Raw genomic sequence first — 27,494 nt, forward strand, 5'->3', positions numbered from 1 at the left:
AGCTCTAGAGATGTCAGCAAACCTGGGCAAGAAATCCAGGCACAGTTGTGGTTTCAGTGGTAACGGGACAGATTTCTTCTAGAGGCAGAACACAGCTGCAAAACGCAGGCTTATTGGAGTTGGTGGAAACTCAAAAGATGGGTACAGGTACAGCTGCAGCGGCCAAAGAGGGAGAAAAGGAGCAAGCGTCAGCTCAAGCGCAAATTTGTCACTTGAAGCATAGCTGGGGTGCTCCTGAGGCAGGATGGGGCCCAGCAAGGGCAGTAGTGGTGCTGGGGCCCAGCAGCAATGCTCAGCTCTGCCACACTCTTCCTCAGGCTCCGTCCCAGGTGGCTGCTCAGCCTTTCAAAGCGCTCGGACAAGCTCGACCATGCGCCAGAGGCTGGCAGAGCGGCTCCTGCTGCCCACCGTTCCAGTGAAAAGGCTCCATCGCTCTGAAGGGGTTTCGTACTCGCGCTGGCTGAGGCCCCCTGAAACCAGCGGCGAGGATGGAAAAACAAAGCAGACAGATTTCATATCCCAAAGAGCTTTTACGACAGGCAGAGCTCGCACTGAGCCCTGTTCAAACATCCACACAGAGGTTAGGGCAGCAGGCACTTAACTCTCACAGTGCCCTGCACACCGGATCATTCCTGGCGGCGCTGATTCGTCCCCAGCAACATCAGAGAGCTCAGTCCTCCACCAGCTATCAGCGCAGTAAGCGCACGGCAAACAGAGAGCAACGGCATCACAAAGGAACGGAACTGCAGCAACGAACCCACACGCGGTTTAGAACATCCCTGCACCTCCCGCAGAAAGGCGACAGAGCCCCGGGGCAGCACTGCTTGAAGAATCAGAATTCCAGCATCACACCTCCTTTCAATTTTCTGCCTTACGCAGCACAATAGCATCCACCTGGAAACCAGGAATTTCGAGTTTTTGGAAGCCAGGGGGAGCGAAGGCAGCAGGGAGGCACAGGCCAGGTGTCAGACACTAGGAACGCAGACAGGTAAAGGCCGAGGGTGTTTGCTCTGAGCAAATTCTGGGATATTTAGGTTTATTGCAGGAACACAAGAGCAACAACAGTTGCAGTGCTTAGAAAAACAAAATTCCTCCAGACCCCTCCTTTACAAACACGATTTTGAATGAAGCAGCAACAGTAACAAAATGGTTTTAGATAAGCGGTTTTTTAAGAAAATGGACAAAGATGGAAGAGGCATTTGTTTTCCAAGGGCTGTAACAGTTAAGTGTACAGACAAAACCAACCAGGGACAACTTGAGTTCACGAAACACAAGAATTTAAAATAAAGGTTCTGCAGATCTTTTCATCAGGCATTATAAACTAATACCAACAACAGGAAACTTTCTTTCTGGCTGCCCTGCGTGAGGGAAGCAGCGTGTTCCTTCTGTGTGCCCAGTCAGAAGTTATTGGTCACCAAAAGAGGCGCATCTTCCTACGCCTCTGTTAACTCAGCAGCACTGGCGTGGTTTGTCAAGACATCTTCCAGGTAACCAGAGACTCTCAGCCGGGCTTTGCCCTCCAGCTGCTTCTCTATCCCACCGAGATGTTCGATAGCTCCTGTTAATGCTCTCTCCCTCTCGCCCAAGTCCGAGTGCAGCCCTGCTTCGTTTTCTTCAACTCCAGATTTCAGATATTGCAAGAAATAGGATTTGATTGCATCCCCGTGTTCTGCTAGGGTTTCCCAAATGGCTGGCAGGTCTCTGCTCTTTGCCAGACTCAACAAATGAAGCAGAGCCTGGCAGATCTGCGTCCGGAGGCTGGCACTGTACTTGAATTCCAGAAAGTCCTCGGTGTCTTCGCTTTTCTGCAGGGCTACCACCAAGGCACTCCAGATTTGGCAGAACTGCTCAGCGGAGCCGTAGCATTCCCTCTTGCTGGGGATGGAGAGGGCCATGGCCGATTTGATTCGGACTTTGAAATTCTTGCAGGACTTCACTACTGAGGAAAGTGCACTATATGCTTGCGTGGTCCAAGGAGCATCTCCTGCAAAAACACCACACACCCAAAACAAAAAAAAAAATATTTTCAGTCAAAATATACAAAACTGTAAATGGATCTCTTAAATATTTAATGAGTTTACATTTACTGTATTTATTCTGCTCTAAATGAGAGAATCAGGGGTTACGACATAGAAAATGAGTCAAAACCAGTTAATCTGAAGTTTTTTAAGAGGAAAGTAACATTTTGCATCTATTCACAGCCATAATCCCATCCTCATGCTCTTTTCTAACGTGACAGATCCGACTGAACACAGCACAGTTAAGCCTGCACTAGCACTCACAGGGTCTGAGCCTATTGCACTGGCAACAGTTCTGGGGAAGCTAGGACAGCAAGACTCAGCTCAGCTTGGTTTCTCCACTTTTCCTCAACGCATTTTGTAACAGAAACCTTCTTATCAAAACCACAACCTGCTGTGCAAATCCAAAGCCAGTGGGACAAGTTACTCACCGAGTGGCAAAGCAGGGTTCTTGAATACATTCCCCAGCGCGTAACAAGCATTCCAGCGCACTTTCATAGTGGCCTCGCTCTGAACAGTAGAAATAAGGGCCTGCAGAGATTCCTCAATGGCTTCCCTAAACCTAGGGTTTGCGATGTGATATGGCTGAAGGAAATGAAGCACGTTCCCAAGAGCCCGGACCGCATTGCTCTTTACCTGGAACACACATACACAAAAAAAACCTGTTCTGACTTTCAACTTGTAGGCAAAGCTCTTGTCAAGCCTGCTACAAAATCATGCTCAGAGCCAACAAGGAGCCCAGCTGGAATCAGACTGGCGTCTTAACAGATGGTGACTTCCTAAATGCCACCAGAAAGATCATTCTCTGCAAGTACTCACCCTGAAAAAAAACCGAATCAACCAAAAAACCTCAAAACAAACAAAAAAAACCCCACCAAAACAAAAAAAAACCCTACGCTGCGGAAAAGTGCAATCAAGTGTCCTCCAGGTCAAACAGGGAAACCTCTAAACACCAGCCCTCAAGAGAGTATGCTGAGCTGCAGCTCCCCATCCGTTGGGGCAAAACGCCCCTAAGTAACTAGAGCCTTTTTTCCCTGTTTTTTCTTTTTCTTTCTCTCTTTTTTTTTTTTTTTTTTTTTAAATCAAAATGCAGGAGTTAACTACACTATGACAACTCCACCCTCCTTCCCCTCAGTCATACCTTGTCTCTGTCCTTGGATGCTTCAGTCGCAGACCGTAACATTTTCAACAGCAGGAGATCAGAAAATTCCTCTTGAAAACTTTGTCCCATCGTTTGCCTAGCAGAAAAAACACACCGTGAAAAGCCAGCTCAGGGGACCCATCCCCAAAGATGTGATACGGACCCTCTATAGAGGCGTAGGAACAACCTTCACTCTTCAGAAAGCTAATATGTAAGGCAGACCTTACTACATGTGACCACTATGTTTATTAATTTAAAACCAAACTATTAATGCAAGAAAGCCGGTTAGCAATGCATTAAGTCTGTAACAAAAAAACAGAGGGCAATGAATTGCTCAGAGGGAACTCTTTAGCAGGAATATATGATAACTATTTCTCCTGTTAAAAGTGTAACAGTAGGTTAGACTTCCTCCAGTCTTTGATTTGAGGAAGCGTTAAATATTTATTAATCTTACTTCTGTGTTATGTTGAAAGTAAAGTAACCAGGGAACATGTAATTACACAAAGCAATGTACAAGAAACTGAAAACGGGAAAGTAAACTTGGAATACACTCCAGAACTAATGATTAGAAAGACCTAAACCCAAGCAGTTCAGCAGAACTCAACCCCAGATGGATACAGGATACCTGCAGTACAGTGTCACACACAGGGTGAGAAGGCGTTAAAAAGAAGCATCCAAGCCAAATTTGGGGTTTTTTGATACCAAGTAGATCAGTACCCTCTGCCTGATGCTAGGAATACGGGCAGAGAGAGGAGTTCCGCGGGCCAAGGCACGCTTACGCACATGTTGATGATCAGCGTGTCCGTAAGATTGCCCAGGGACCAAGCTGCTTTGGCACGGACGTTCGGAGACTTGTCGTGGAGGGAGTTCAGAATAGCATTTGCCGTGTCTGCCACAAACATCACATCCTACAAACGTAAAAACTGCTGCAAAGTTAGAAAGATTTCTTCAGTAACATACACACCCTGGCCTTTCTAGGGAACATTATAACTGCACAGCGACCAGCTCTATTAATATACTCTTCTTTTTTAGGCAGCAACTTTTAACGTGTTTACGGCGCTCTCTGTACAGCTCTGGTCTCTAATTAACAGCTGAAGCCTGCATGCTGCCCAAGTTCACAACTCTCCTGGGCAGCTGTTGCTCAAAAGTTTCACTGTATTATTTAATTTCATTGGTGCTTCAGTTACTTTGGATTTTAACATAATTACCTGGACTGCCAATCTTACACTCATCAAATCCCACTCTTAAGAAAGTAATTGCTTCTCCAAACTCCCTGTTGAGCCACCTTTCTAATCTTCTCTTCTGTGGTACATTACATTTCATTTTCATTCCCTTGCCTATGGTAAAGGATTTTATTTCAAAATATTTTGGACTTAAATCTCACATCAGCTACTGTATAAATTTTCTATTACGATCACCCATTTAAGGCCACATTGCAAAAACTACGGAGCCTCCCAGCTCAGCCAAGCTAAGATCAATTTTTTTTTTTTTTGTGGAAACAAACCAGCACTTTTCTCTATATAAACTTTACTTCTTGGTCTTAAGCAAAACTGAAGCCTTCATGTTAAACACTTGTTAAAATTTACAGAGCGCTGTGCAGCTGTTCCCTTCTTCCTAGCTCTGCCTCATCTCTTGCAGCTCTTTTGTGCCAACGCAGCCTTTCCCACTTCTGTCCCTGAGAGCTCGGGAAGAGCCTGACCTCCCTCCTTTTGCTCTCACTTAGGAGGCACTCTGGCTTCTGCTTCATCTCACTTAAAACTGCGCTGCTTCTGCTCACCCCACAGAAGGCAAGAGCAAGGCTGGAGACAGTAAAAAAAAAAGCTACACACACGCTGCAGACCAAAAGCAAGAAGGAAGGCAAATTCTTTCCAAAAGAACTCATGTCCCATGTCTTACGGTTCAAAGCCCTTTAAAAAGTGGCGCAAAATACAAAAAAGTGAGCCAGTTCTGACCTGCCGAAGGCAAGAGAAGAGGATGTAGACTCCAAGCGCACGTGTGGCAGCAGCTTTTACCAGTGGGTTCTCGCTGTGGTTCAGGCCAAGCAGCAGAGTGACGCACAATATCTGCTGCTCATTCTGCAACAACAAGCAGTCGTGGTAATAGGGAGAAACTGAAGATATCTCTGTCCCACAAACACAGACAACCGACAACCACTCTGAAAGACCCTAATGTGCGGAATCTATAGAAGCTACCACTCAGACAGCACTCTTTTCTTTGAAGTAACCCGACTGGCATTTCAGGATGCCACACAGGAAACGCGAATGCTTCCAGCAAACATGATCTTGTTGCTGTTAGATAAGACCAAAAAGGAAACCAAAATATTAACCATCATCCAAACGCAGCAGGCATGGCCCATGAGAGGTAAAACAGACTGGATCGGTTGCTTTTTCCTGTCTCACGTGGCTCTTTCCCCTTCATTAACAAGGACAGCCAGGCAGATTGAGTTCATCCTGGGCAGATTGTCAGTTTACCAACCCATGACAAAAATCTTTGTTTCATCAGAGCAAAGGGTCAGAGTGGGCACTGACTTGACCCCACACGGCCACAGGGACAAGAGAGTATGGGATCAAAGTACGGTGTGATGAAGTACATGCTGTGCTTGGAGAAACCAGACGCAGAATTCCAGAGACACTGCTGTACTAGCAATTCTTGGGCAAATGGGATCTGGCAGAGCACTCCCCATCAAGAAGGGCACAGTGACACAAAAGGAGCGGCACAATGCAGCGGTGATACGCTGCCAAGGCTTTCATGTTTAAAAGCATATTTCATGTGGCAAAAGGAGAGTAAGGCCAACACATTTGTTTGCTTCTGCCAGGGCAATCACCACAGTCAAGCCTTTTAGAATCCAGCCAAAAGAAAAATATGCATGCAAACTGGTGAACAACGTCAGTCCATGCCTGTTAGCTCAGCTGTCTCTTCAAACACTTAACTAGCAAAGTAACAACTCCTTACCCCTCCCTCACGCAATGAAATTCTTGTCCTCCATCTCCCGTGCATCATTGCCAAGGCTGAGTATTCATGGCAGGGCTAAACAGCTTCTGTGACCCACAGTTTCATTGTTTTGACAGACTAATTACTGCCAATGTTGCCTTTTCCAGTCTTCGATAGTCACAGCTTGTATAGAATATTTTTAAAAATCCTAGAAGATTCCTTCACCCTCTCCTGACAAGTTTTAAAAAGCTTTACACTACTGCAATCTGGTAGACAAGAACAAATCCTCAGTAGGTAACAATGCCATACTTAAAGGAGCCCTCTCTCACCTGCAGGCTGCTGAAAGCTTCTGGCAGGATAGAGGACAGGGCATCACAGGCGCTTGTCTGAAGCGTCACATGTGGAGAGCTCTGAAGAGTGGCAGGTAAAGGGCCGTTTAACACCATGGTCCAGAAAGTTACAACCTACAGAGGAAAGAGCCAGGTTTATCTGTTTGAACTCAGCAATTACGCCCAAGCTCTATAATAGATTGTCTTTTTCTGTTATCATCTTTGAGACATACTTACAGCAGGTAGCATGATCACACGTGAAAGCAATTACAGCTGTTTGGAAGCCTAAAATACTTTGCATTCAGACACATTTTAAAGACATTTTAGTACTGCTATCAAGCACTGACTCACCGAGTTCTGTTTGTTTCCTTCTCAAGGCCACAGACACCCAGATCAGACTGCATGAGGTAGAATTAGGATCCCATTCTGGAATCCACGCAGCTGGGTATTTTCATTTGCCTGACAATATACATTCATAGCAGGTAGCAGAAACCCACTGCTACTGGACACATTTCCTATCTTGTAGGGTCATTGGTGAGTGGCTCAAAACTTAGCATATGTCAAAGAAATTTTTAAGCTTGCCTTCTGTTCACAGAAGCAAGACTTAAACAGGCCTATGTTAATACTAAAATGCGAGTTCCTCAGCTTCCACAAACTTATCCAAACAAACAGCCTCAAACAATGAATTTTTCTGAAATCACATATACTATGGTTCTGGCTGCTCCCTCTGCACTTGCGAGCAGCCAGAACACGTAGGCTGGCTCTTGTAACAACGCAAATTCACCAAAACTCTACAAGCATATGTGTAGGCTTTACGCAGCAGTACTGATGCATGAAAATCTGCGCTGTTCTTCCAGCTTTCTGAATTTCAGCAGGCAGGAAGAGGAGGGATTATGAAAACAGAGGCAGTGTTAACATCATGTTAAAAAAAAAAAAAAGAAGAAAAAACTCTACATCTTCCTACAGACAAGACCAGATACCAAAATTGTACATATCAGCACCTATAAAGCCCTGGGGTACTGAGCCTCCTGCTGCTTTTCTGCAATTGATTTATCTGTATCCCTGGCAGTAACTTTGCAGAGAGTTCAAGAAAGGAAGCTCAGTGACGTGGAGTCTCAGAGGCAGCCCACACACTTACCACGCTGACCGGTACTCTCTGATCAGGGGCAACAGCTGAATCGGGTTTGTACTGCTGTAGTACGCCTGTGCCCAGCTCCTCCAGGAGCTGAAGGGAAACAACAAAAGAAAAAAAGCAACAAGGTCTTTATCAGGGATGACTCTGAGCACCACGGAACGATAGCAAGCTTTACCTAGGACTGTAGTAACTGACCCAGGGAACAAAAATTAAAAATTCAGTATTGCTTTGGACTATCCTGTCCCTACTAGTGAAGAAATTAGGAAAGTCTTTCTTACGTAAAGTCTTCAGCTAGAACAGCATAACAAATAGCTGCACAAAGAGGAAATCGCTCTGAGCTCTCCTTTGGGTGACAGAACACAGTTCCTGCACCAGCTGATGCTGAATCAGGGAAGGGCCAGTGTTATAGTCCTTGCATTTCCCAAGCTTCCCGGTGACTCAGCAGAGCAACAAAATTCTGCTAAGAATTCAAGATGGGAAGCAGAAAGTGCATTTCTCAAAGTGTCAGGGTACTGCATTTCCCAAAGAGCTACAGCAGGCAGCAGCTCTTTACAGTGTGCTACACACAAAGATGCCCTAAATGTTCATCGCTACTCATCTGTAGATAGCAGTAGATAAAACTGAGTTGCTAACACAACGCTGGTATTTCCTCATGCTCTTACTTTGGCTCCGTGGAGCTGAATGGAGGGATCCATTTCTTCCATGCACCTGCAAGCCACCTCTCCAAGCTCTAGGAAATAGCTCTGAGCCATAGAGAAGTAACCTTTCACAAGAAGAGCCAACACCTAAACACAAACAAAAGAAATCCCGTTCAGCGTTTTTTTACTTGTATTAAACCAGAATACCCCAAATACACAGAGAGGATGTTAACGGGCTAATCAACACTGGGACCACATACTAAACTCTGGTGTAACAGATACACCCTGTGGCACAACTTCTAGAATAACACAGCTAATTAAAAGCCTCCCTATTCCATTATCTTGTTCAAAAGAGGGCCACAAAAGCACTATCGGGTAGCAACACAATGAATTATTTACTCTAAGTGAGGTCTGTTGTAGCTAAAAAACTAAGCAAGAGTGCCTCTAAGAGCAACACATTTTGCATCTCCTATAACAGCACTGCTGCGTTCTGTGAAGCCGGATTTAACAAATATTCATTGTTCTAGAAAAAGAGTGAGACTCCTCGGGATGCATGTCACAAAATCTTACTATTTTCTGTGGTTACACGAAGAAAACCAAGGCCAAGTCTCAACATTCACAGGTACTCCTCCAGTCATGCCAGCATCACTCCACAGATCCCTGCAGACTGTTCTTTGACTGCAGGGGTCTTCCTCACCATTTTCTAGCAAAACATTAACTTAGGTTCTGTATGGAGGAGTTTGCACGGGGAAGACTCACAGCCTTCACCAGATGACAGCACACACAACCAAATATCTAAAAAAAAAATGAAGATAAAAATCACAGGCAGGTGAGCTTGCTGCAGCAGGTTTACCGTGGGACCGTTATGCTGTGGCACAGGCACGGAACCAAAACGTTACTGCTTTTTCAGTCACAGCGGCTCAGACATGCTACACCAGCAAATGCTGTAGCCTAAATCTCACTGAAAGAGCTAGGAGCAAAGGCAAGCCATGACTGAGGCTTGGCTGACATAAGGTAACGCGATACTGTACCAAGCTGTTCATTTTACAAGCTAGCTGTTCATTCCCACCTGTAAGGATTCCAGTCGAAGGGGACACGGTTCATAAACGCTGGAAAACGGCGGGAAGTTAGCATCGCTGTCAGAACACGAATCCTCTCTGGGCAGAACGATGATGGAAACGCAGAGACGGAGAAGCCAGCACGGTTCTGAAGACGTACATCCTGACGGATTACCTGGAGGCTCCCCTTCGGAAGGGAGTGCTTTTCTCCACTGCTCAGAATTAAAACGGTGAGGGGTTGCGCTACCACTATTATTTAGCCCCGAAGAACTGGGCTGTTGCAAAAGCAACTGCACCTCTGGTAAAGGTGCTTGGACAGATACTATAGCCCCTAACAACGTGAGACTAGAAACTCGAACATTAACATCTGCAAGAAAGAACAGGGCGGGGAAGAAAAAGCCAGTCTGTTAGCATCGCGCTGACATGTCAGCATCCTTCTTCAGCAGCTTTCAGACAAGACAGGTCACAACGTACAATTCAGTAGCAATATATATATTTATGCGTGTGGTGTGTGAAAAATCCACAATTATTTTGTAATAACCAATGCTGAATTAAGATATAACATATACAGAGAGGCTTCAGTCAAACAGAACACAAACCTTTATGACAAATGTATGGCTTTATCTGGTTCCAGACCCTTGTCAGCAAGCCAGGTTTTAGACGGTTGTATGGTGCATTTGAAACCAAATTCGCAAGGCACTGAAACACACATAAGAACATACATGGAGTGGTGGTTACAATGTCAGCCTGGCCTCCAACAGATTTGGTTTTACATTTGCAATTAGGTCACTTAGACAGCTAATTATCTGAGGGCACCTGAAAATGAATGCCCCAATTATTTGCTGTTTGAAAATTGGTTACAAACTTGGCTCCTAAGAACGACTATTTAACTACTGTGACCTGGCATAAAGACCAAGGCACTTCAATAGCCCATGGAAAGCTTTTTTTAGCCAATCTGGACTCCAGTTTTAAAGCCAATGTGGTTCATTGGTTCATTCAGCTCCAAAAAGACTACGTGAAAGAAATGCAGGAACAAGGAAACTGTGTCAAAGAGAACTCCTAGGACTCCATAGGAAGACTCAGTCAACAAAGGCTTGTGAGATGACAGCAGTTTATTTCCCCCCACCACCTTAGGCTTCAACAGCTGCAGTGATTTCTGTGCAATCTTTCTTCAAGATTTAATCTAGAGACCCATACAATCTCTTGGGCAGCATCTGGAACATTCACAGTACAGTTACCTTGACTATTTGCGTTAGTGTTTGAGAAGAGGATTCTGCCACCAGGGCTAGCAGCAGGCAGCGGTGCAGCTCCCGGATGCTGGAAGCAATAGTTACAGAGAAGGGAGTAAAAGCTCTCTTGTGATCATTTGCGTCTTCAGCAACAGAAAGAAACTGCTTAGAACCTTCCAGGATGGCTGAGAGAACTTGAAGAGCACAGGCACGGGTCTGAAATGATAAAACATTTCTGTTACCCGCTTCTAACTCCCCATCATCTCAAAGGACGTATTTTAAAGTTTATGAAAGCCTCTTTCTCCAGTAAGAGAAAATTCAGCTCCCATTATCTTTTCTCATACCTTTAAGCAGTACACAACCAATCCTTTGTTTCCATAACAAACACATCCTATTTTATTTCTTGTAGTACAGTGACCAAGCAGCAAAGACACAGCAGCTAAAGTACTTGCTGAAGGCCAGAGAAGACAACTCTTATGATTAATATGGGAAAAATACAATGCTTTTTCTACTCAGAACTGCCTCACCTTCGGGGAAGGGTCCTTTAAAGCAATAGTCATCAAGGACACTGACTGGGGGCTGCCAATACCAGGCGCATCAGGAACAAACGCTGACCAGTAGCCATAAAGAACTCTTTTTTCTATGGATTTTATAGCGGAGAGGAAACAGGCTAGAGCCCCTTGACGAACATTGGCTTGATAAGATCTTAAAAACAAACAAAAAAATGAATGAAATAGCAGCAGTGAAAAGTAATGGACTTAACTTATTTCACTTATATTAGTGGCTAGCTGTAAGAAGACATTTTTTTAGACCAAAAACAGGAAGAGGAAGAACAAATTTACTTTCAAACCAATACCAACCACCACCTTCCAATTTTCTTGTGTCACCACATAAATCAAAAGGGAAAGTGATTTCCGCAACAGTTTTCATTAAGAACAAGGCCCTAGGATCCTGTGGAAGTTTAAGAGCCTGCACACATGTAAAATTTGTGCCAGATCTGCAGGAACAAAAGGTGTGCTTTGATACATGAGCTTAAATCATTATGAACAACAGTACACTCTGCTACCACGCTTAATGTTTACATCAACAACAATCACCTCATTTTGCTCTGTATTCCACCTTCAGCATCAGAATATTCGGACTCACTGCTGCTGATTCTTTTCCAGCTAGTACAATGGGAAGACAAGGGATCCTTTCCAGCAGGCACGTACGCAACATCTGATGCACGAGTCCGAGGACCCAGACAAGGACTGTTCTGTGCATCCCCCAAGTGCAATTTCAGCATGCCTGCTGCAAGGACTGATTCGTTTCCTGCATCACTCAAATCTCCTCTTCCTTCTTCCTCAAACTCTCCCTTCTTTTGTTTTCCTTTGGATCTTTTTCTTCGGTTCTGTATTAACATGAAAAATTAAGATTTTTTTTTTAAATCTTTTAAAATAATCTCTAGAAAGATGTGCAAACATTTTACAGGTGTAAATCTAAACGAAAAAAGTCTCAACTGAAAACAAAACAAATTGCTAATGCAGAATAAAAGCCTCTGTATAATACATCAACATCAAATGATACAAGCTTCCAAATGAGTTTTAACCAAGACTAACTAAATTCAGTTTAACCAAGAGTTATCACAGATATTTAATGTCTTCTGATACAACAATGCAATTACATGTGTGTGCAATGCTGTACATACAGAAACAGTCACCTCTTTACTATCTGAGAGTTTGCAAACTCTGCTTATTAACAGCAACAGTAACATCAGTACAGTAATATCTTAGTGTAAGTAAATGGTTTATATCTGAATAGTCTCAAAAATTAAGCTTTGCCCTCTTTATCAGTAAAGCAAAAGATTTCCAACAAAACTTTTAGTTAAAAATCATATTTCACACAAAAATGATTAAAGAAGAGGAACAGTAAATACTTGTGTAGTTCTTTTGGATTTACAGTAGGTATTTGACATTTTAAAAGACACAAGTCACGAAGACTATACAACTTTATTTTCTATAATGTCTTTCAGATAATCGGTAATCCAAAACGTTCACAGGGTTAAAAAATAACCTGCAGAAGCATTGAGCAGAACAGATGGGAGAGTGGGGAGGAAATCAGTCTCTAGATGAACTTGACTTCCCCAAGAAAGAGTCAAACAATTGTGCAAGTGTTAGGGGAGAAAAAGTAACTTATAAAATAAAAAGCTTTGGCTAGTCTGCAGGCACCAATCCCATGTCTGCAGGCCAAGAATTCTTGGCTATAGATGAATAACTGATGCACACAGCTTCACTCAGGAACACCAATCTCTGCAGAGCCGTTTGTCCTCATCACCTGCGTTCACAAAGCAATTTTACTCAGTGCAGAGATTTATAATCAATACCTTTAAAGCAAAGAACGTGAAACGTATCACACTCTCAGAACACAAAGAGCCTGTTAGCCACTAATATCACACCAGGTAACACCCAACTGCAACAAACGCGCACACAGTGTGCCCGCAGCAGAACCAGCGTATTTCAGCTTACCCCCGTCTGCTTAAAGCTGGCTGGTTCTGACTGCTCCTGTTTGACAGGCGACCTTCTGTCATACTGAGGTAACGGGGCTGGGTACAAGGCTGCGGGCATTTCTATGCTCAGTCCTGGCAGTCCATGAAACATACATTTCTAGAACAGTAACAAAAACGTTGGCATACTTTTCCTTTTTGATGCACAAAGATTTACTGGGTATTTACTCAGGTGTTCAATTTTTCATTGTTCAGTTTTCAGTTGAGCTCATGATCCTTCCCCCAGGTCCTGCCTCTCCCCATGCTACGTAACAGCTATGCAACGTCTGAAATTCAACTATCTCCTAGAGGGAATTTAAGTAGGTCTGGGGAGAAAAAAAAAAAAATCCTCCAATCTTTCTCTCACATTCTTTTGTGGGCAGCGCAGTTCAGATGCTGTGAGAAAAACTCAATGTCTTTTTCTTTGTATCTCACACTACATTTCCTCCCACGCTCACGCTTCCCTGCTCCCTCTTTCTCATCTTCTCCTACTGTTTCCCATTTAACAAGCATCCAGAACACGCACCTTCCAGTGCCTGCCTCTTCCGCAAGGTGGATTTGAGTATTTACCTTCAAAACTGCAAGAAGAGATCCAATTTGGTCAGTCTGCACCAGTTTCATCTTCCCACCGTTTAGAAGCGACTGGATACCTTTCAGTGCATTTTGCAGTAGCTGAAAACCGAAACACAGAATTACTTACTTTTCCTTCTCAAAACATTGAAGGTTCACATCTTTCAAGTGACCTTCTAGACAATTACAGTTTTGCTCAACATAATTACTGGGACAGTTACTCATATTTATTAAAAAAAAATGGACTATTTAAGCAAAATCTCAGTCGCCAATGTTCCAAATTTCACACATTCCAAATTCCAACATTCCAGCAGCACAATCTCTTAATTAGAGTATTCTACACAATTAGACTCACACTTACCATGCAAAAAGTGATGTCATCTACATCAGAGGTTTTTGAAGACTGCAGAACACTTAGAAAAGTTTGGAAACAGACATTTCTGTAGGACTCATCCAAGTATGGCTGTCCAGGCACACTAAAATTAAAGCAGGAGGCAACAAATGGTTGGTTTACAGACTGCCCCACAGCTTTTTAAAGTTACACAAACTCAGAACCAAGCCCTCTGCGAGACTGAAAAGCACAGCCCTGGATGGATGGATGGCTCTTTGAAAGGGATCAGCTCCACCACTGAAAAGAACAAAAAGAAACCTCCTGCACAAAGAGCTAGGACAATCACAGCGTGCCTTACACCAACCCTGCTTCTGCAGCCACCTTCTCGATTACAGTGACTCTCCAAGCACAGCTGAACAAGCTATAAATGCTTTTTAGGCAAAATTAGGCACTGAAAAGGACCTAGAATGACTTTTGGCATTTCCCTAGTTTCCATGAAGTCCAGGCAACCTCAATGTGCCGAAACATTTTAATATCCACTTGACTTACTGCACGAAGAAAGAGGGCAACCACATCTTTGTTACCCTGAGGACCAGTTAGTAAGAGCCAGCCATTGTTGCAGTGGATTTAGAGCCATTAAACCAATTCTTTTGTAACGGATTCCTAAGCACCTGGTTCCAACACATGTAATTGCTTCAAGCCACCAACGCATGTATGATGATACTCACAGGAAAAGTCTAATATTGCAAGTGATTTTCCCAAAATTAGAATCAGAGAACAGTTGAGGTTGGAAGGGACCTCTGGAGATCACCTCGTCCAACCCCTTGTTTGAAGTAGGGTCAACCAGAGCAGGTTGCCCAGGACTGCGTCCAGTCGGGTTTTGAATATCTCCAAGGATGGAGACTCCACGGCCTCTCTGGGCAACTGGTCCCAGTGTTTGATAATTCTCACTTTTTTTTTTTCTCTCTCATGTTTAAAGCTGTCAGATGTTGCATTTATTTACATTAAGTAGTTCTTCAGACTTCATCTATAAGTGCTGAAATGCCAAGCTTTTGTGTTTTGGGGTTTTTTGCCCCCCCTTTTTTGTTCAGGGGAATTATTAATCAAAAAAAACTCTTCACAGCAAGTCCAAATATCTATTGCTTTTATTAGTTGCTTGCTTGCCCACAGTCTGGTTAGTGAAAATTCTTCCCACGTAGCAGCTAATGAAGATTTGACATTGCTGTGGCAGCAGCATATTTACATGTGGGATGGAGAAACGGATGAATTGCAAGAGAATAACTGACAATCACTATAAAAACTTGTAACTGACAATTTCTTACGTGAAATTAACTCAAAGAATCACCTTAGGGACCACACAAGCACAACACCACTTCTTTTCTTCTCTAAACTAATCTCCATAACATTATTTTTGGAAGACTAAGAGGTTACGGTTTTATCCACAGATGATACAGTACCTTGGAGCACTGACGTTTTAGATTTCAAATTCATGTATACACACCTTACTGGCCCTGAACGTGCAGCTCCCAGCACAAACAGAACAGACCAGCTGTCCATGCTGTCAGACTTACTCCGCTCCACCACCCGAAAAAGGTTCGCACGCACCTGAGACACAGGTTTGCCATGCCGCGCACCGCCGCCCTCCTGAGTTCCACGTCCAGCTGAGCAGAATCACTGAACTGCAGCAAGAGCCCAGTCTCGCCCAGCAAATCTGGGAGATACTAAAACAAACCAGCACAAGTCATTAGGGGTCAGCGCTCTTCCCTCAGCCTCCTGGTTCTTCTGGTTGGTAGCTAAACACATCTATGCTACAAAAGAAGATTTGTCAGCTGCCACTTCAGATTCCACAGACAGATGAAGTTTATAAAAAACGACATGAAAATACTAGTTTCCAAAGCTCTCTTATTTTGTATTCCAAAAGTATCGAGCATGAGTATGGTTCAGACTGAGTTCCAATTTACGCTTTCTTCCCAGACATAGAGCTAAGTTAGTAACAACTGCTGTACCAAACTGCCGCCGTTATACGGGCTACAAACCCACGCAAGCTGGCAGCTCCAAAACTGCTAGCATCACCGCCCCCCGCTTCAACCCAACAGCAGAAACCGCTCCGCAGGCTGCCAAGAGCTGGTGACAGCAGGGGAATTCAACACATCAAACATTATCGGTCGCGCTGCAGCAACAAGGAGCTTGGTACAAACCTCAGGACTGATATCTGAGAATCTCCAGTTTGAAACGTCTTTGAGCCCACCACATACTAAAACCTAAAAATTCCTTCTTTTAGGGAGTGGGGGGAGGAGTTAGAAACAGCAAAAGGGTGCAAATATTTTTGCAGTTCCTTTCTCTTAGATTGTAAACTCACCTTCTGACACTTAGGTCCATTATTGTAAACAAGAGCTGCTAAGGCTTGCAGAATTTCAACATGTGTCCAAGAGCTGCACTGCTTAAGAGCAGAGATGCAGTAGGAGAGAAGAAAATTCAAGTTCTGTTCATCAGCCATCACCTGCAGTAACAGAAAAGGACTGTGGTGAAGAAAACATCACCATACACTGCTGGAGTCGACACACACAGATGCATTGGTTACAGACTCGGGTGAGCCGCTGTTAAAAGGACACACCATCACAGAACCAGCTGACACTTAAGACCTGGATAAATCAACACCAAACGTCCTCTAGCCAAGAGTATTTCTGATGGTGTGCCCCTTCTGACTGAGAGCTGTCTTTACATGAGCCACAGATCAGAACCTCAGCCAAGAATAAATAAGCAATACGGTGAAAATCCGAAAAACTCCGCATGAAGGTGCCCATCACGGGAGACAGAAAGCCTCCCTGGCTCAGTGGGGGCCCAGGGAGCCAGCACACAGGAAAAGAAGGGACAAGGCCAAACTTGCAGTACCTGAAATCTGTTAAGTAAGTGATGGATGAGCTGACAAACTTTGCTGACAAGATGTTCCTGATCAAGGTGAACCAGCTGACAGGCTTGGACAAGCAGAGCGCAAACATCCTGGAAAACAGAGCCTCAGTTTATTATTTAGAAACTACAAAGCCAGGGCGGCAACCACATCAGCAGCTACGACTTTGATCATGCAGCCCGGTCTGCGTGTGGATACCGCTGACACCAGTACACACGGAGAACATAACGAAACAAATGAAACTGGGAAAAAAAACGAAGAAAAAGGGGGAAGTCAGCAGTGTTCACGGGGTAACAGCGACGTACAGCGTCTTCCCAACGAAGCAGTACCAATATCGTCACCGTGGAAGGGCTTATGTTAAGAACTGAAAATTTTTAATTGTTTCAACAGCTGGCTGTGAAAACTCGCCGAGTCCCCGTGCCCACGGTGCCACCCGCCGGTGTCACCCGCCACCGCCCTCACGCCCTCCTCCCACCCGGCCACCCGTGCCCACCCGGCAGCGCAGCTCGCCAGGCCCCCAGCGCGGGGAGGGGAGCCAGGGGCGGGCGAGGGCCGGAGGGAACGCGGTGCCGGGGAGGGGAGGCAAACCCACGGCCCGCGGGGAGCGGCGGGCTGGTACGCGCGGGGGTGTTGCTGCGGTACCTCCGCGCCAAGCCTGCGCACACGCGCGGGCACCCGGGAAAGCACCCGCACGCCAACCGCGGGGCGCACCCCCGCCTTCGAGAGCGCGCACACGCGTGTGTGAGTGTGTGTGTGCGCCCCCCCCCCCACCACGAGCACCCACGCGGGTGGCCGAGAGCCCCCCCCCCCAAGCGTGCGCTCACACCCGCGTGACGTGTACACTCCCGTGACGTGTACGCCCGCATGACGTCCGCGCCCGCGTGCAAGCGCCTTCTCCCCCCCCCCGCCACGCCCCAGGAGCGGGCGCGTCCCCATGCGCGTGCACGCCAGCGCGGGCGGCGAGACCCTCGGTCCCCCCGTCCCGCCCCGTCCCGTCCCGTCCCGTCCCCGGGGCCCCGCTCCCCGGCCGCGCCCCGCGGTACCTGGGGGCTGGGCCCGGCCGCCGGCGCCGGCCCGCAGCTCTCCGAGATGAGCTGGTCGAAGAGCAGGTGGAGCTCGGTGCGGCGGCGGCCCCCGTCGGGCCGCTCCCCGCCGGGCTGAGGCCGCAGGGCGCCCAGCCGCGCCAGGTAACGGCGGAAGGAGCCGCCCGGCTCCGGCTCCTCCGGCCCTGCCACTGCCACGGCCGCCATCTTCCGCCCTCCCGGCAGCGGCGCTATGGCAACGGGGAGCGCTTCCGGGGCGGGGGGCGGCTACGGGGGCCGGGAGGGGCCTGTCTGCACCTCACCCAGAATTAATTTCTTACTGATGAGTACCATCTAATTAACTGATCCTTTCGTGCCACTTCATAGAATCCCAGAGTGGTTTGGGTGGGAAGGGACTGTTAAAGCTCACCCAGTCCAACCCCCTGCCAGGAGCAGGGACATCTCCAACCGGATCAGGCTGCTCAGAGCCCCGTCCAGCCTGGCCTGGAACGTTTCCAGGGATGGGGATCCCAGGAGAGAGGCCGAGGGTTGAAAGGCCCCAGTTGATGGGGAGACACACTTGAACGGGGACGAGCCAAGCGTTACCGCCCTGCCGCACACAGGCAGCTGCCAACACGGGGATCTGCATCGCCCAGGAAGGAGCGGGAGGGCTGCAGGGTGCGGGCACGCTGTCTTCTCCTTCTTTGTCACAACCAGGCGAAGCCAAGCTCTGGTACCTCACTCGAGAGACTGTCTGACCTCCGCTTTGCCTCGCTTTACCTTCCTTTCAGTTCCTTATCAGACTGAGCACCTCAAGTCAGAAAAGTACGTGCTGCGCCACCAGCGCCATCGCCTTGGCTTTCTTCCTTGCCCTGGGCTGTCTCTTTATAACAAATTGCTCTGCTTCCTACCTTTATCGTCCCATTGATTCTTTATTATTTGTTCCCTAAAAGTCTCTAACAGGCCTCCGAGGCAGGCACAGGGAAAAGCGTAGCAAAGAGGCAGCCTCAAGCACGTCAATATTGTGCAAAGATGGTTTTAGAGCGCTCTCTGCCAGCCCAGCCCAGCCGTCGCCCTGGGGAGAGCAGATGCTTGATGTCCTCTAAGTGCTCTGGGAGGCAGTGTGAAAAAAAGAGGAGCATGAAGCCATCTTCACCACCACAGAGCCTTTGTGCGAGGGTCTTCATCGCTGTCAGAAGAAACACAGGCATTCTTTTGGTGTGAAAGCTCATCAAATGAGTCGTACCCGCACGCAGCCCGGTGCCATGTCGCACAGCCACTGCCTGCGGGCTGGTTTGATCCCCACCACCACACCGGCCAGCTCCGGGGCCTGGGGTGGGATGGAGAGAGGGGAAACCTCCGGCATCCACCACATGCCAGCACCTCCCGGCACTTCGCTCCGTCCCAGAAAGCTTTTCTGGCACCCACAGCGTCAGTGGGTGCCATGGCGGAGCCGCGGTCTTGGCTGACACCCGCTGCCGCTCTGCCACTCTGCAGCACGCGGGGACGGACGCAGGCAGAGCTGTGTTGGGTTTGACATTTCAAAGCCAGGAATGTCAGCGTTGCCTTCCCAACTTCTCTGTTTGGCATAAATTTCTACCAAATCCCTACTCAGGGACCTCTTTTGGTTTTGTTTTTTTTTTTTGTCACCATTTCATTTTGTGATTTATTATTTTTAAAACTTCTTAATACATATTTACAGCTCTTCCTTTCTTCCTGCCCTGTTTTCAAAACGGTGCTGAAACGTGCATTTTGACAGCAGCCCCCGCTTTTGTGAGGCCCTAATAAATCTGTGACGGAAAGCAGACTGACACCGCCGCACGGGTTTGTAAAGCCACAGAACCAGCCGAGAGCTGCGTAAAGACGCCGCAGGTTTAGGGAATAAGTCGGCTGAAGCCAGTGACATTACAACATGACACATTTTACCAGCGCCTGGTAAGCCTTCGCGTTTACTCACCCCTCAAAGCTCCCAAACGAGAACAAACATCGCAGTATCCAGCAGCGGCCGTGAGGGAAAAGAGCACAAGTCCTCGACTGTTAAACGTGCTCTGCTACTACAGCGCAAACACATCTGGTTCAGCAGCTCGGAGGCAGACTTCAAAGGACAGAGAAGTTGTTAGAATCACAGTTCAAAGAAAAAAGTGAGCAGGTGGTTCAGGCCATCTGGTAGGGGACGTAAAATGGTCTCTTTCTTCCCCAGGCAGTCTACGAAATTTTCATTACTTGTAGGAACATCTTCCAACGTTAACCAACAGAATACTGTTAAAAGTGTAAGTCTTAATAAATCATCAAAACTCACGCCTTAGGAAAACCAAGTAGCTACAGTCTGGGGGGTTCTTTCCTCCCCTGTAACACAGCATGCCACAATCACAATTCTAGGTTGGTGTTTTCAAAGAAAATTAGTGGGAATTGGATTCCTCAGCTCCTCTGAAGGTCCCAGGGAAGAACGTGGACAGGATAGTTCCCCAGGCTGCAGAGGAATCTCCTCTACTGATGTTAGGAGCCACGTTTGGCTTAAAAACACGCAGAGAAAGTGTCCTCCCTGGGCTGCATCGCTGGGGCTGCTTTCTCCTGGGCTGAGTCCCAGCGGCCGCGATGCGGCTGGGGTGCGGGCTCGGCCCCAGGAGCACAGCCAAGCTCCACGCCATGCCGCTGGACAGACCGGAGAGTAGGACCACAGTGGGATCCACGCTCCTCCGCCTGCCAGGGAGCGGGGCTGAGGCCGGGCAAACGCTGACAACATTTTGCCAAGCCTGTGTGGTTACAGCTTAAACAAAAAAAAACCCAAACCCCTCCCTGCAGCCCCCCAGCAGACATCCCAGCCAAGAGAAATCCCAGCTCCGCTGGGGCGAGCACAGCTCAGCAGAAATCCCCGGTTTCGCTGCTCTGATCTCAAGGCCTCCAGGAGCTCCTGGAAATTGATATTCCTTTGAATAGAAGGATGAGATCCTTGAAATTCAGGTGGTTTGCTAATGCAGGGATGGTGAAAGCTGCCACGGGGAAGCCAAACTAAACAGGAGCCAGGACAGCGAGCTTCAGGGCGCAGCAGGTACCTGCTGCTTGTGACAAAGCGACGACCTGGGCGCTGCTGCCGGTTCTCCCTGCCACCTCCTCACCTTTTGGATTTGTCAGCTGGGTCTCTTCCTGTTAAAGGCAAAACAGGGAGAGTTCATCTTAATCTTACTGCCCTGGGAGAGAAACTGGCCCAAAATTCAGCTGGGAATTCTGGGGGGTTTTGATCCCAGGCTTTCCCTAACACTGCTGTTTCCATCAGTCCTGCCTTTGGCCCTCTTCCCTGGGACTGTCCAAATTTACTAACGTTTCACTCCCTATCAGCAGCGTTTCAAGACAGATCAAAGTCCTGAACCTAGAAAAATCCCCGATCCTCTGGCATGCTCAGACGTGCAGGGAAGTTGATGTGGCTGCAGCGATTGCCTCCGTTTTGCCCGTGCCCCGCGGAGCATCGCCGTGTGTTACACACCAGTGTCACGAGCTGTGCCGTCCTCCCGAGCCACGCTGGTTCTCAGGCGACTTGCTCAGGTTAGAGAGCAGGAGAGCGGCCGGGCTGAGGACAGCGGGACCAGAAAAACTGCTTGCCCCAGAGCTGAGATCGGTGACAGAGCAAAGACGCACAGGCAGCTGCTCCATCCCTGGAGGGGGGTTTAGCCAGCGCCCCTGCCCGCACCACGCTGGCCCTGTACCATTCCCCACAGACGTGCAAATTCAGCCCCCATACTCAGCATTATCTCCGCTGGTGCCAAAGGTGTCTCCCACTGGCTTCCCGGCTGTTTTCCCAAGCTTCGGGCCAGCTGACGGACAAACAGCGCTGGCTCCGGGCTTGTTTGCTGCTGAAGGACAGACACAAATAGTTGAAATGCTTTCCTAATCTCATTTTCTCATGCAAACGACTGCAGGGTTGTCAAGGATGTTGCTGCGCGTGGGATGGCAAGGGAAGGACCCGGCCAGGGAGCGCCCCAAACCTCCTTTCGCAAGGAAACACCCGTGGGTTGGGGTCACCAGCCCTCCTGGAAATGGGGCTCAGGATTCCCAAGATGTTTCCACATGGAAGGACTGTGTGCTAGGACTGCAGCCCAGTCTGGTGCGGAGATTTTGGAAATGCTGCTGCTGCCTCCCCCTTGCTCTCCTCTCCTGGGCTTTATCCCCCCCAGAGCTGGCAGAGGCTGGGATGTTTCCATGTCTGCCTTCCCCGGGTGATGGTGGGGACCCTGGGGACCCCGGCAAAGCCTGGCTGGTGGCAGCAGAGCCTGCAAACATCTCCCTCTGTACAAAATAGCGCAGACTCGGGGTTTTTTTTACACCTAAATCTGTTTTTATCCCTTGCATGTTTTCAGAGGAGATGCCATAAATTAACACAGAAAAAAACCTACTTGCCCTGACCCGAGAGGGGTGCAGGAGCAGGGGCTGGGTCCCCAAGAAGCTCTGCCGCCAGCCGAGCGGGGAACGTGGGACCCCAAACCGCAGTGACCTGCTGGGAGCTGGAGCAAGTGCTCCGCGAGCTGCCGAACCGCCAGCAACCTGCCAGGGATGCACACCAAACATGAGCTAATCCCAACAAAAATAGGAGTGAAATCATAATTCATATGCATAATTCATGTGCATAATTTTATCTTCGCTGTACTCTCTCCAGAGATGTCTTCTAGAAAATGCTTGCTTTCCCCTCCCCTCAGCGCTCACGTCCTTCCAAAAAGTGCCGTAGATGCGAATCATTGGAGGCAGCAAGAGGTAGTAGCTTTGCTGGGTTACCAAATAAACCCTAAATTTGTCTGAGTTTCTAGCCTACGTCTTGGCAACTTATGCAGACTGAAGCTGTTGGATAGACACGCAGGCTGGTAATAATCACAGGATTTTAATTGCTTTCGTTGCGAACCCTGGCTACCGATTGTATCTGCGCGGAAAACTGTAACAGTTTGCACTTGCGAATGCTAAAAATGTTAAACAATAATGGCAATGAAGAGATAATTATAGCTGTTCTGAAGCGAGGATTGGAGTCAAGACTCCGAGAAGACATCCCAAACCGGGACGCAGTGCCCTGCTTACTGCTCAGACTTCAAGCTGCTTTTTCTACAATGCGAGATCCGCCAGGTTTAATTGCTTAATGATTTTCTATAAAATATTTAAGTAACACGGTGTCTTTAGCCAGCCCAGGTTCTGCCTGAACCGCATGTGTCGAGTTTTGCTGGAGGATGGTGACAAAGCCCTGGCCAGGCACCCGACGCTTGCTGAGTCACCCAGCGGGTTTTTTTTCTGCTAATGACAGCACAGGAACGGCCCAGGGACCCCCTGCACCCAGGGGTGGGGACCCCACTGGAAGGGAGCTGCATGGGCGCCGTCCCCAGCGCTCCCACGAGCCGTGGTTTCAGAGGGAACCTTTGCAACGTGGGTCCAGGTTTATCCCATCCAAGCTGACCCGTGAGCCGCGGAGGAGCAGCCGCTTTTGGCCAGGTCATTTCGGTCCCATAGGGAAAACAGGACTTTGAAAATTGGATTTAGGAAGAGGTTTTGTCCTTGTCGAAGCGTTCTGGGCTTTCCTCAAAAAACAAAAAAGGCATTTATTTTTTTTTTCCAGAGCCATGTTCTGGGCCGGGCGCCAGCCGCCTGCGCGCAGGCTGCAGCGGAGGCACGTCCTGGCGCGGTGTCAGCCCTCCGTCCTTTCCTGCCGGAGCGGCCCTGGCAGGCAGCCGGCGCGCAGCAGGGCCAGCCAGGGAACCGCGCGAGGTGGGCGCGAGATTAAACCCCAAACCTGTGGCAAAATATCTGCGTAAGATGAGATTCCCGTCCCTCTGACTCAGCTTAAGCAGCAGGGGCGCAGCGCGTGGATCACCAGGCGCTCAGTGGGGTGAACTCCGGGTAAACCCTCTCATCGTTCCCCGGAAACGCTGCCCATCCTGGCCGGGGCAGGACATGGGAAAACCAAACCCTGTCCTGACAGCCTCGGTGCAGCACGGCACCTGCAACGGGGCAGCTAAGGGCAACGTGCTGGTGGGAGCACGCGTCCAGCTCTGCAGATTCCAGCCCCATCCCTGTGTGGGATTCGGCAGCTGGGGCCACGGGAACAAAGAGTGGCTTTCACTGCGCTCACCACGCGCAGGGACCGCTGCGGCGAATTCCTCGGATGCTTTTACGGGCTGCAACCCATGCAGAGGGAGAGCAGGGCTCCCAGTGATCTCCTCCCCCTGAAAGCGCTCCATTCACACCCAGGCTAGAGGGAGGGGAGAGAAAAGGCCACGCACTTCTTGAAATGTGGGGGCCCTACTGCACAGGGGGCTTGGATCTCTCCCCAAAACCCTCCCTGCCTGGCAGGCCGGGACCGAGGGCACGCAGCCCGGCCGGGGTCTGGGCAAGCAGCGGAGCTGCGGTCGGGCTGCTCCGCAACGGCCATAAATCAACGGAGCCGCGTAAGCAAGGGAGGGAACAAAGGACATGGAGAGATGCCACGGCATCTGGCAGGGGAGGGCCGCGGTGGCCACGCCGGAGGATGGCGTCTGAGGAAAGCCTCTGAGCGAGCCCCACGTCCTGCAAGGGGACCAGAGCTGGCTCCGCTCTCCTCCAGCCCGGCCTTCCAGAGGCCCGGGAGCAAACGCTGCCATGCCGGGTGGCGGAGCATGACATCCCGCCTCATCCACGGCCCCGGCAGCGCTCCCGCCGCACTGCTGCGGCAAGCTGTGCTGGCCCACCATTGATTTTTCCACCAGGCCACAAAAAGCTCTTGTGCATTTGCTCCGAGGCCCCAGCAGCAGGACAGAAAAATGCGGCCTGCGAGGCTGCCACAGCAGCCTGCTTCCACGAGCAGGAGGAACCAAGCTACACCGGGCCGGATAAAACTTTTCCTCAGGCTTAACCCAGGGCCAAACCCCGGTGAGCACCGGAGCAGAGCCTGGGGTTGTCCCCCCGGGGGTGCCCCTGCTCAGGCAGCGGAAGGGACGGGGACAGAGCGGACCACCAGTGCTCGGCGCAGAAGCGCGGCGCCTGCCGTCGCTAACAGAAGGGCCGGTGAAGGTGCTGACCTGACGATAAGCAGTTATTTCTCTCGTTGGTAATGAGTTATTACCCAGCCTCAGCTAGACACTGCCTTAAGGGAGGAAACATCTGATCGTCTTTTAATAAACACAGTTGGCTCCTGCGAGGCTCCTGCAGCTCCTGTATCTATAAAGCGCTTCGAGACGCACGGCTTATGCACAGACACTGCTGCTATGAGTCACAGTCTGGGAAAGTGTCAGAGCCGGTGCTCAATAAATAGAACAAAGCGGGGAAACCTCGGGTGGGCAGGGATGGCACAGCCACGCTTCCTTCACGCAGCGGCACCGGCCTCCTAAGGATTTACCCGCCAGAGACTGAAGGCGAGATAAAAATTATTTCCACGTTTTCTCTCTTCATCTCAGATCTCCCACAAAAGCACTGTGAACAGGAACAGGTCCGCTGGGTACCGGCTTTACCAGCGACAGGCTCTGCTCCCTCGTGCCTGGGGAAGATGAACACCGCACTGGCAGCGCCGGATGGGAGGGAAGGGGAGCGCTGCCCTGGCTGTTCCCACCAGAGCAGGGTGCAACGCCTGGGGAGGACGTCACTGTCACTTTGTGCCTTCTCAGAGTCCCAGATGGCCACGGAGAAGGGGAAGAACATGGTGCCAGGCAGGCAGGGAGCAAGGCCAGCTCTCCCTGCTAACAGAGTCACACACTTTCCCCTGCAGCTTTACCCCACGCTCCCTCTGCGGAATGACCCCTACATGATGTCTGGTCATTGCACATGTGGAGCACAGCTACCAAAAACCAGCCTGTCTGCTCTTCAGTGCTTTGGTAAGGCCACATCTGGAAGAAATACTCCACAGCAATTGAGTAACTTGGGTTGTACAAGAGACAATAACGCGGCACTCTCCCCAGCCACAAACCACGCCGTTACCCGCAGCGAATGCACACGCATGGCTGGGGACACTGTCCTGCACCCAGCCCTGCACCCACACACAGCAGCCAGCCCCTCGGACTCCTCTGCAACCAGGCTTTTTCCGGATGCTTGTACGGCAGGACAGGAATGTATATTTTTACATTTAAATAGCATTTTTGTTGAAGCACATCTGGAAGCAGTTTCTTTCTCCAGATGTTTCCCCCAGCTGCATACCTTTCACTCAGTGCCCCAGATCCAGATGTTTCCTAACAGCTTCATGCCCCGGTTGAAACCCAGCGGCCGTCCTGGGCATGTTGCTGGCCTCCCCAGCACGGAAACAATGCCCTGAGGCATCATGTGGGACACCTGCGCCTGGTGGAAACTGGAGACAAAGCGGAGCCCAGCAACGGAAAAAGTCAAAGCCAAAAGCTGTGTCAGACAGCTGCTGCAGGGCAGGAGGGAAAGGCAGCGGGGACAGAAAGCTCCATGTTAAAACCTCACCCTGCTCTCAGCCGTGTGGAGGGAAGCGCTGCTTCACTTCGGGCAGTTTGTGTCTTCCAGAGCCCCAGCGCTACGCAAAAGAGGGTTTAGGGGGAAGGCTGGGGACACGCAGTACCAGTGTCCATTGCAGGGAGGCGAGCAGGGCTCAGTTTCACTGCCTGAGTGCCAAGGTGCGAGCCGCAGCTTCTTTTTCTCAGCCTGAAGCAGGACTCCCACCGCAGTGACACATCCAAGGAAGCACCAAACCCACTTCCTACTTGCGAGCGTCAGCTCCAGGGCACACCGTCCCTCCGGCCCTGGCAAGGCCTCCGCGTCCCACTGGAGGTCAATTCAGAGCAGCACCACGGCCACGGGATAGGTGGCTGGAAGGGGTGCTTTCCCACACGCAGAACCCAGCCTGGAACAGCTTTTCACCTCAGGTTTAGATGAGCACTTTCCTGTGCTGCAGCGGCACTCAGGAGCCAGCTTCTCCACCACTCGCCTCAAGAGCCCTGCGCACCAAGGCGGCCGGACTACCCTAGCCCCACAAGGCTGCAAGCGTTTTCTTGGAGCCGCAGCGTGAACCCAGACGTAACCAGGCCAGGAGCGCAGAGCCCCAGCACAGCCCAGCTGGAGTGTAAGCCCTGTAACCACTCTTCCAGCTAAAAGGCCTGCTGGGACTCCTGAGGGAGGAGCATCACTCCCAGCTCCCCACAAAGTAGCAACCACCTCTGCTTTTCGGCACAGTGACAGCAGATCGCCCGTGTGTAACAGCCACGCTGCTGCTAGCTCGGGAGCCCAGGGCTCAGCTCACTTTATAGCTGCTTAGCACCAGTCGCGCCAGTCTGCAGCTCCACTTCCCCTCCTTTTCTCACGCTGGTGTTACTGTCCCGCAGCATAGCTGTTTACACTGCTGTGCCCACAGCTTCTCCAAAATATCTACCCGAAATTTAGGTTGCATCAGGAGCAAGACAGCAAACTGGGAGGGGATGGCTGTTTAAGCGCAAGCACACAGCCCCTGCAGCATTAAACACGTCAGCTTCACCCTTCTGTGGAGCACAGGGAGGAAGCCTGAAGGGAAAAACCTCTCCTGCAAAGAAAAACCTCTCCTGCAAAGCAGGGAGGTACCTTAGAGCGCATACAGGAGCCAGGACACAGCTGCTGCACCACCCCTAGTTTGTCTGAGCTCAGTTCGCCCCAACACCTTCACATCTAGGTGAGCTGGCACAGAATCACACCCTCAGGGCTGCGGCAGGACATGCTCCCCTCCATCCCTCCTTCTGG

The 27,494-nt window shown here is 49.3% G+C and overlaps 1 protein-coding gene across 1 annotated transcript; it reads right to left on the reverse strand.

Annotated features, from left to right (window-relative positions):
- Positions 1-1,019: 1,019 nt before the first annotated feature.
- Positions 1,020-18,059, reverse strand: HEATR6 (HEAT repeat containing 6). Its single transcript, XM_086763261.1, has 20 exons — positions 17,853-18,059; positions 16,794-16,901; positions 16,261-16,401; positions 15,507-15,622; positions 13,932-14,046; positions 13,571-13,672; positions 12,984-13,121; positions 11,577-11,869; positions 11,007-11,184; positions 10,489-10,695; positions 9,850-9,949; positions 9,262-9,617; positions 8,217-8,339; positions 7,558-7,644; positions 6,420-6,554; positions 5,112-5,234; positions 3,943-4,067; positions 3,160-3,256; positions 2,450-2,654; positions 1,020-1,984 (listed from the first exon to the last, which is right to left on the reverse strand). Exons 1-20 carry the CDS (start codon positions 18,057-18,059, stop codon positions 1,434-1,436), a joined length of 3,507 nt encoding a protein of 1,168 aa, XP_086619387.1. The 3' UTR covers positions 1,020-1,433.
- Between the last annotated feature and the right edge of the window lie 9,435 nt (positions 18,060-27,494).

Source organism: Chlamydotis macqueenii, chromosome 19, assembly GCF_036417535.1.
Source record: "Chlamydotis macqueenii isolate bChlMac1 chromosome 19, bChlMac1.mat, whole genome shotgun sequence".
Lineage (NCBI taxonomy): Eukaryota > Metazoa > Chordata > Aves > Otidiformes > Otididae > Chlamydotis > Chlamydotis macqueenii.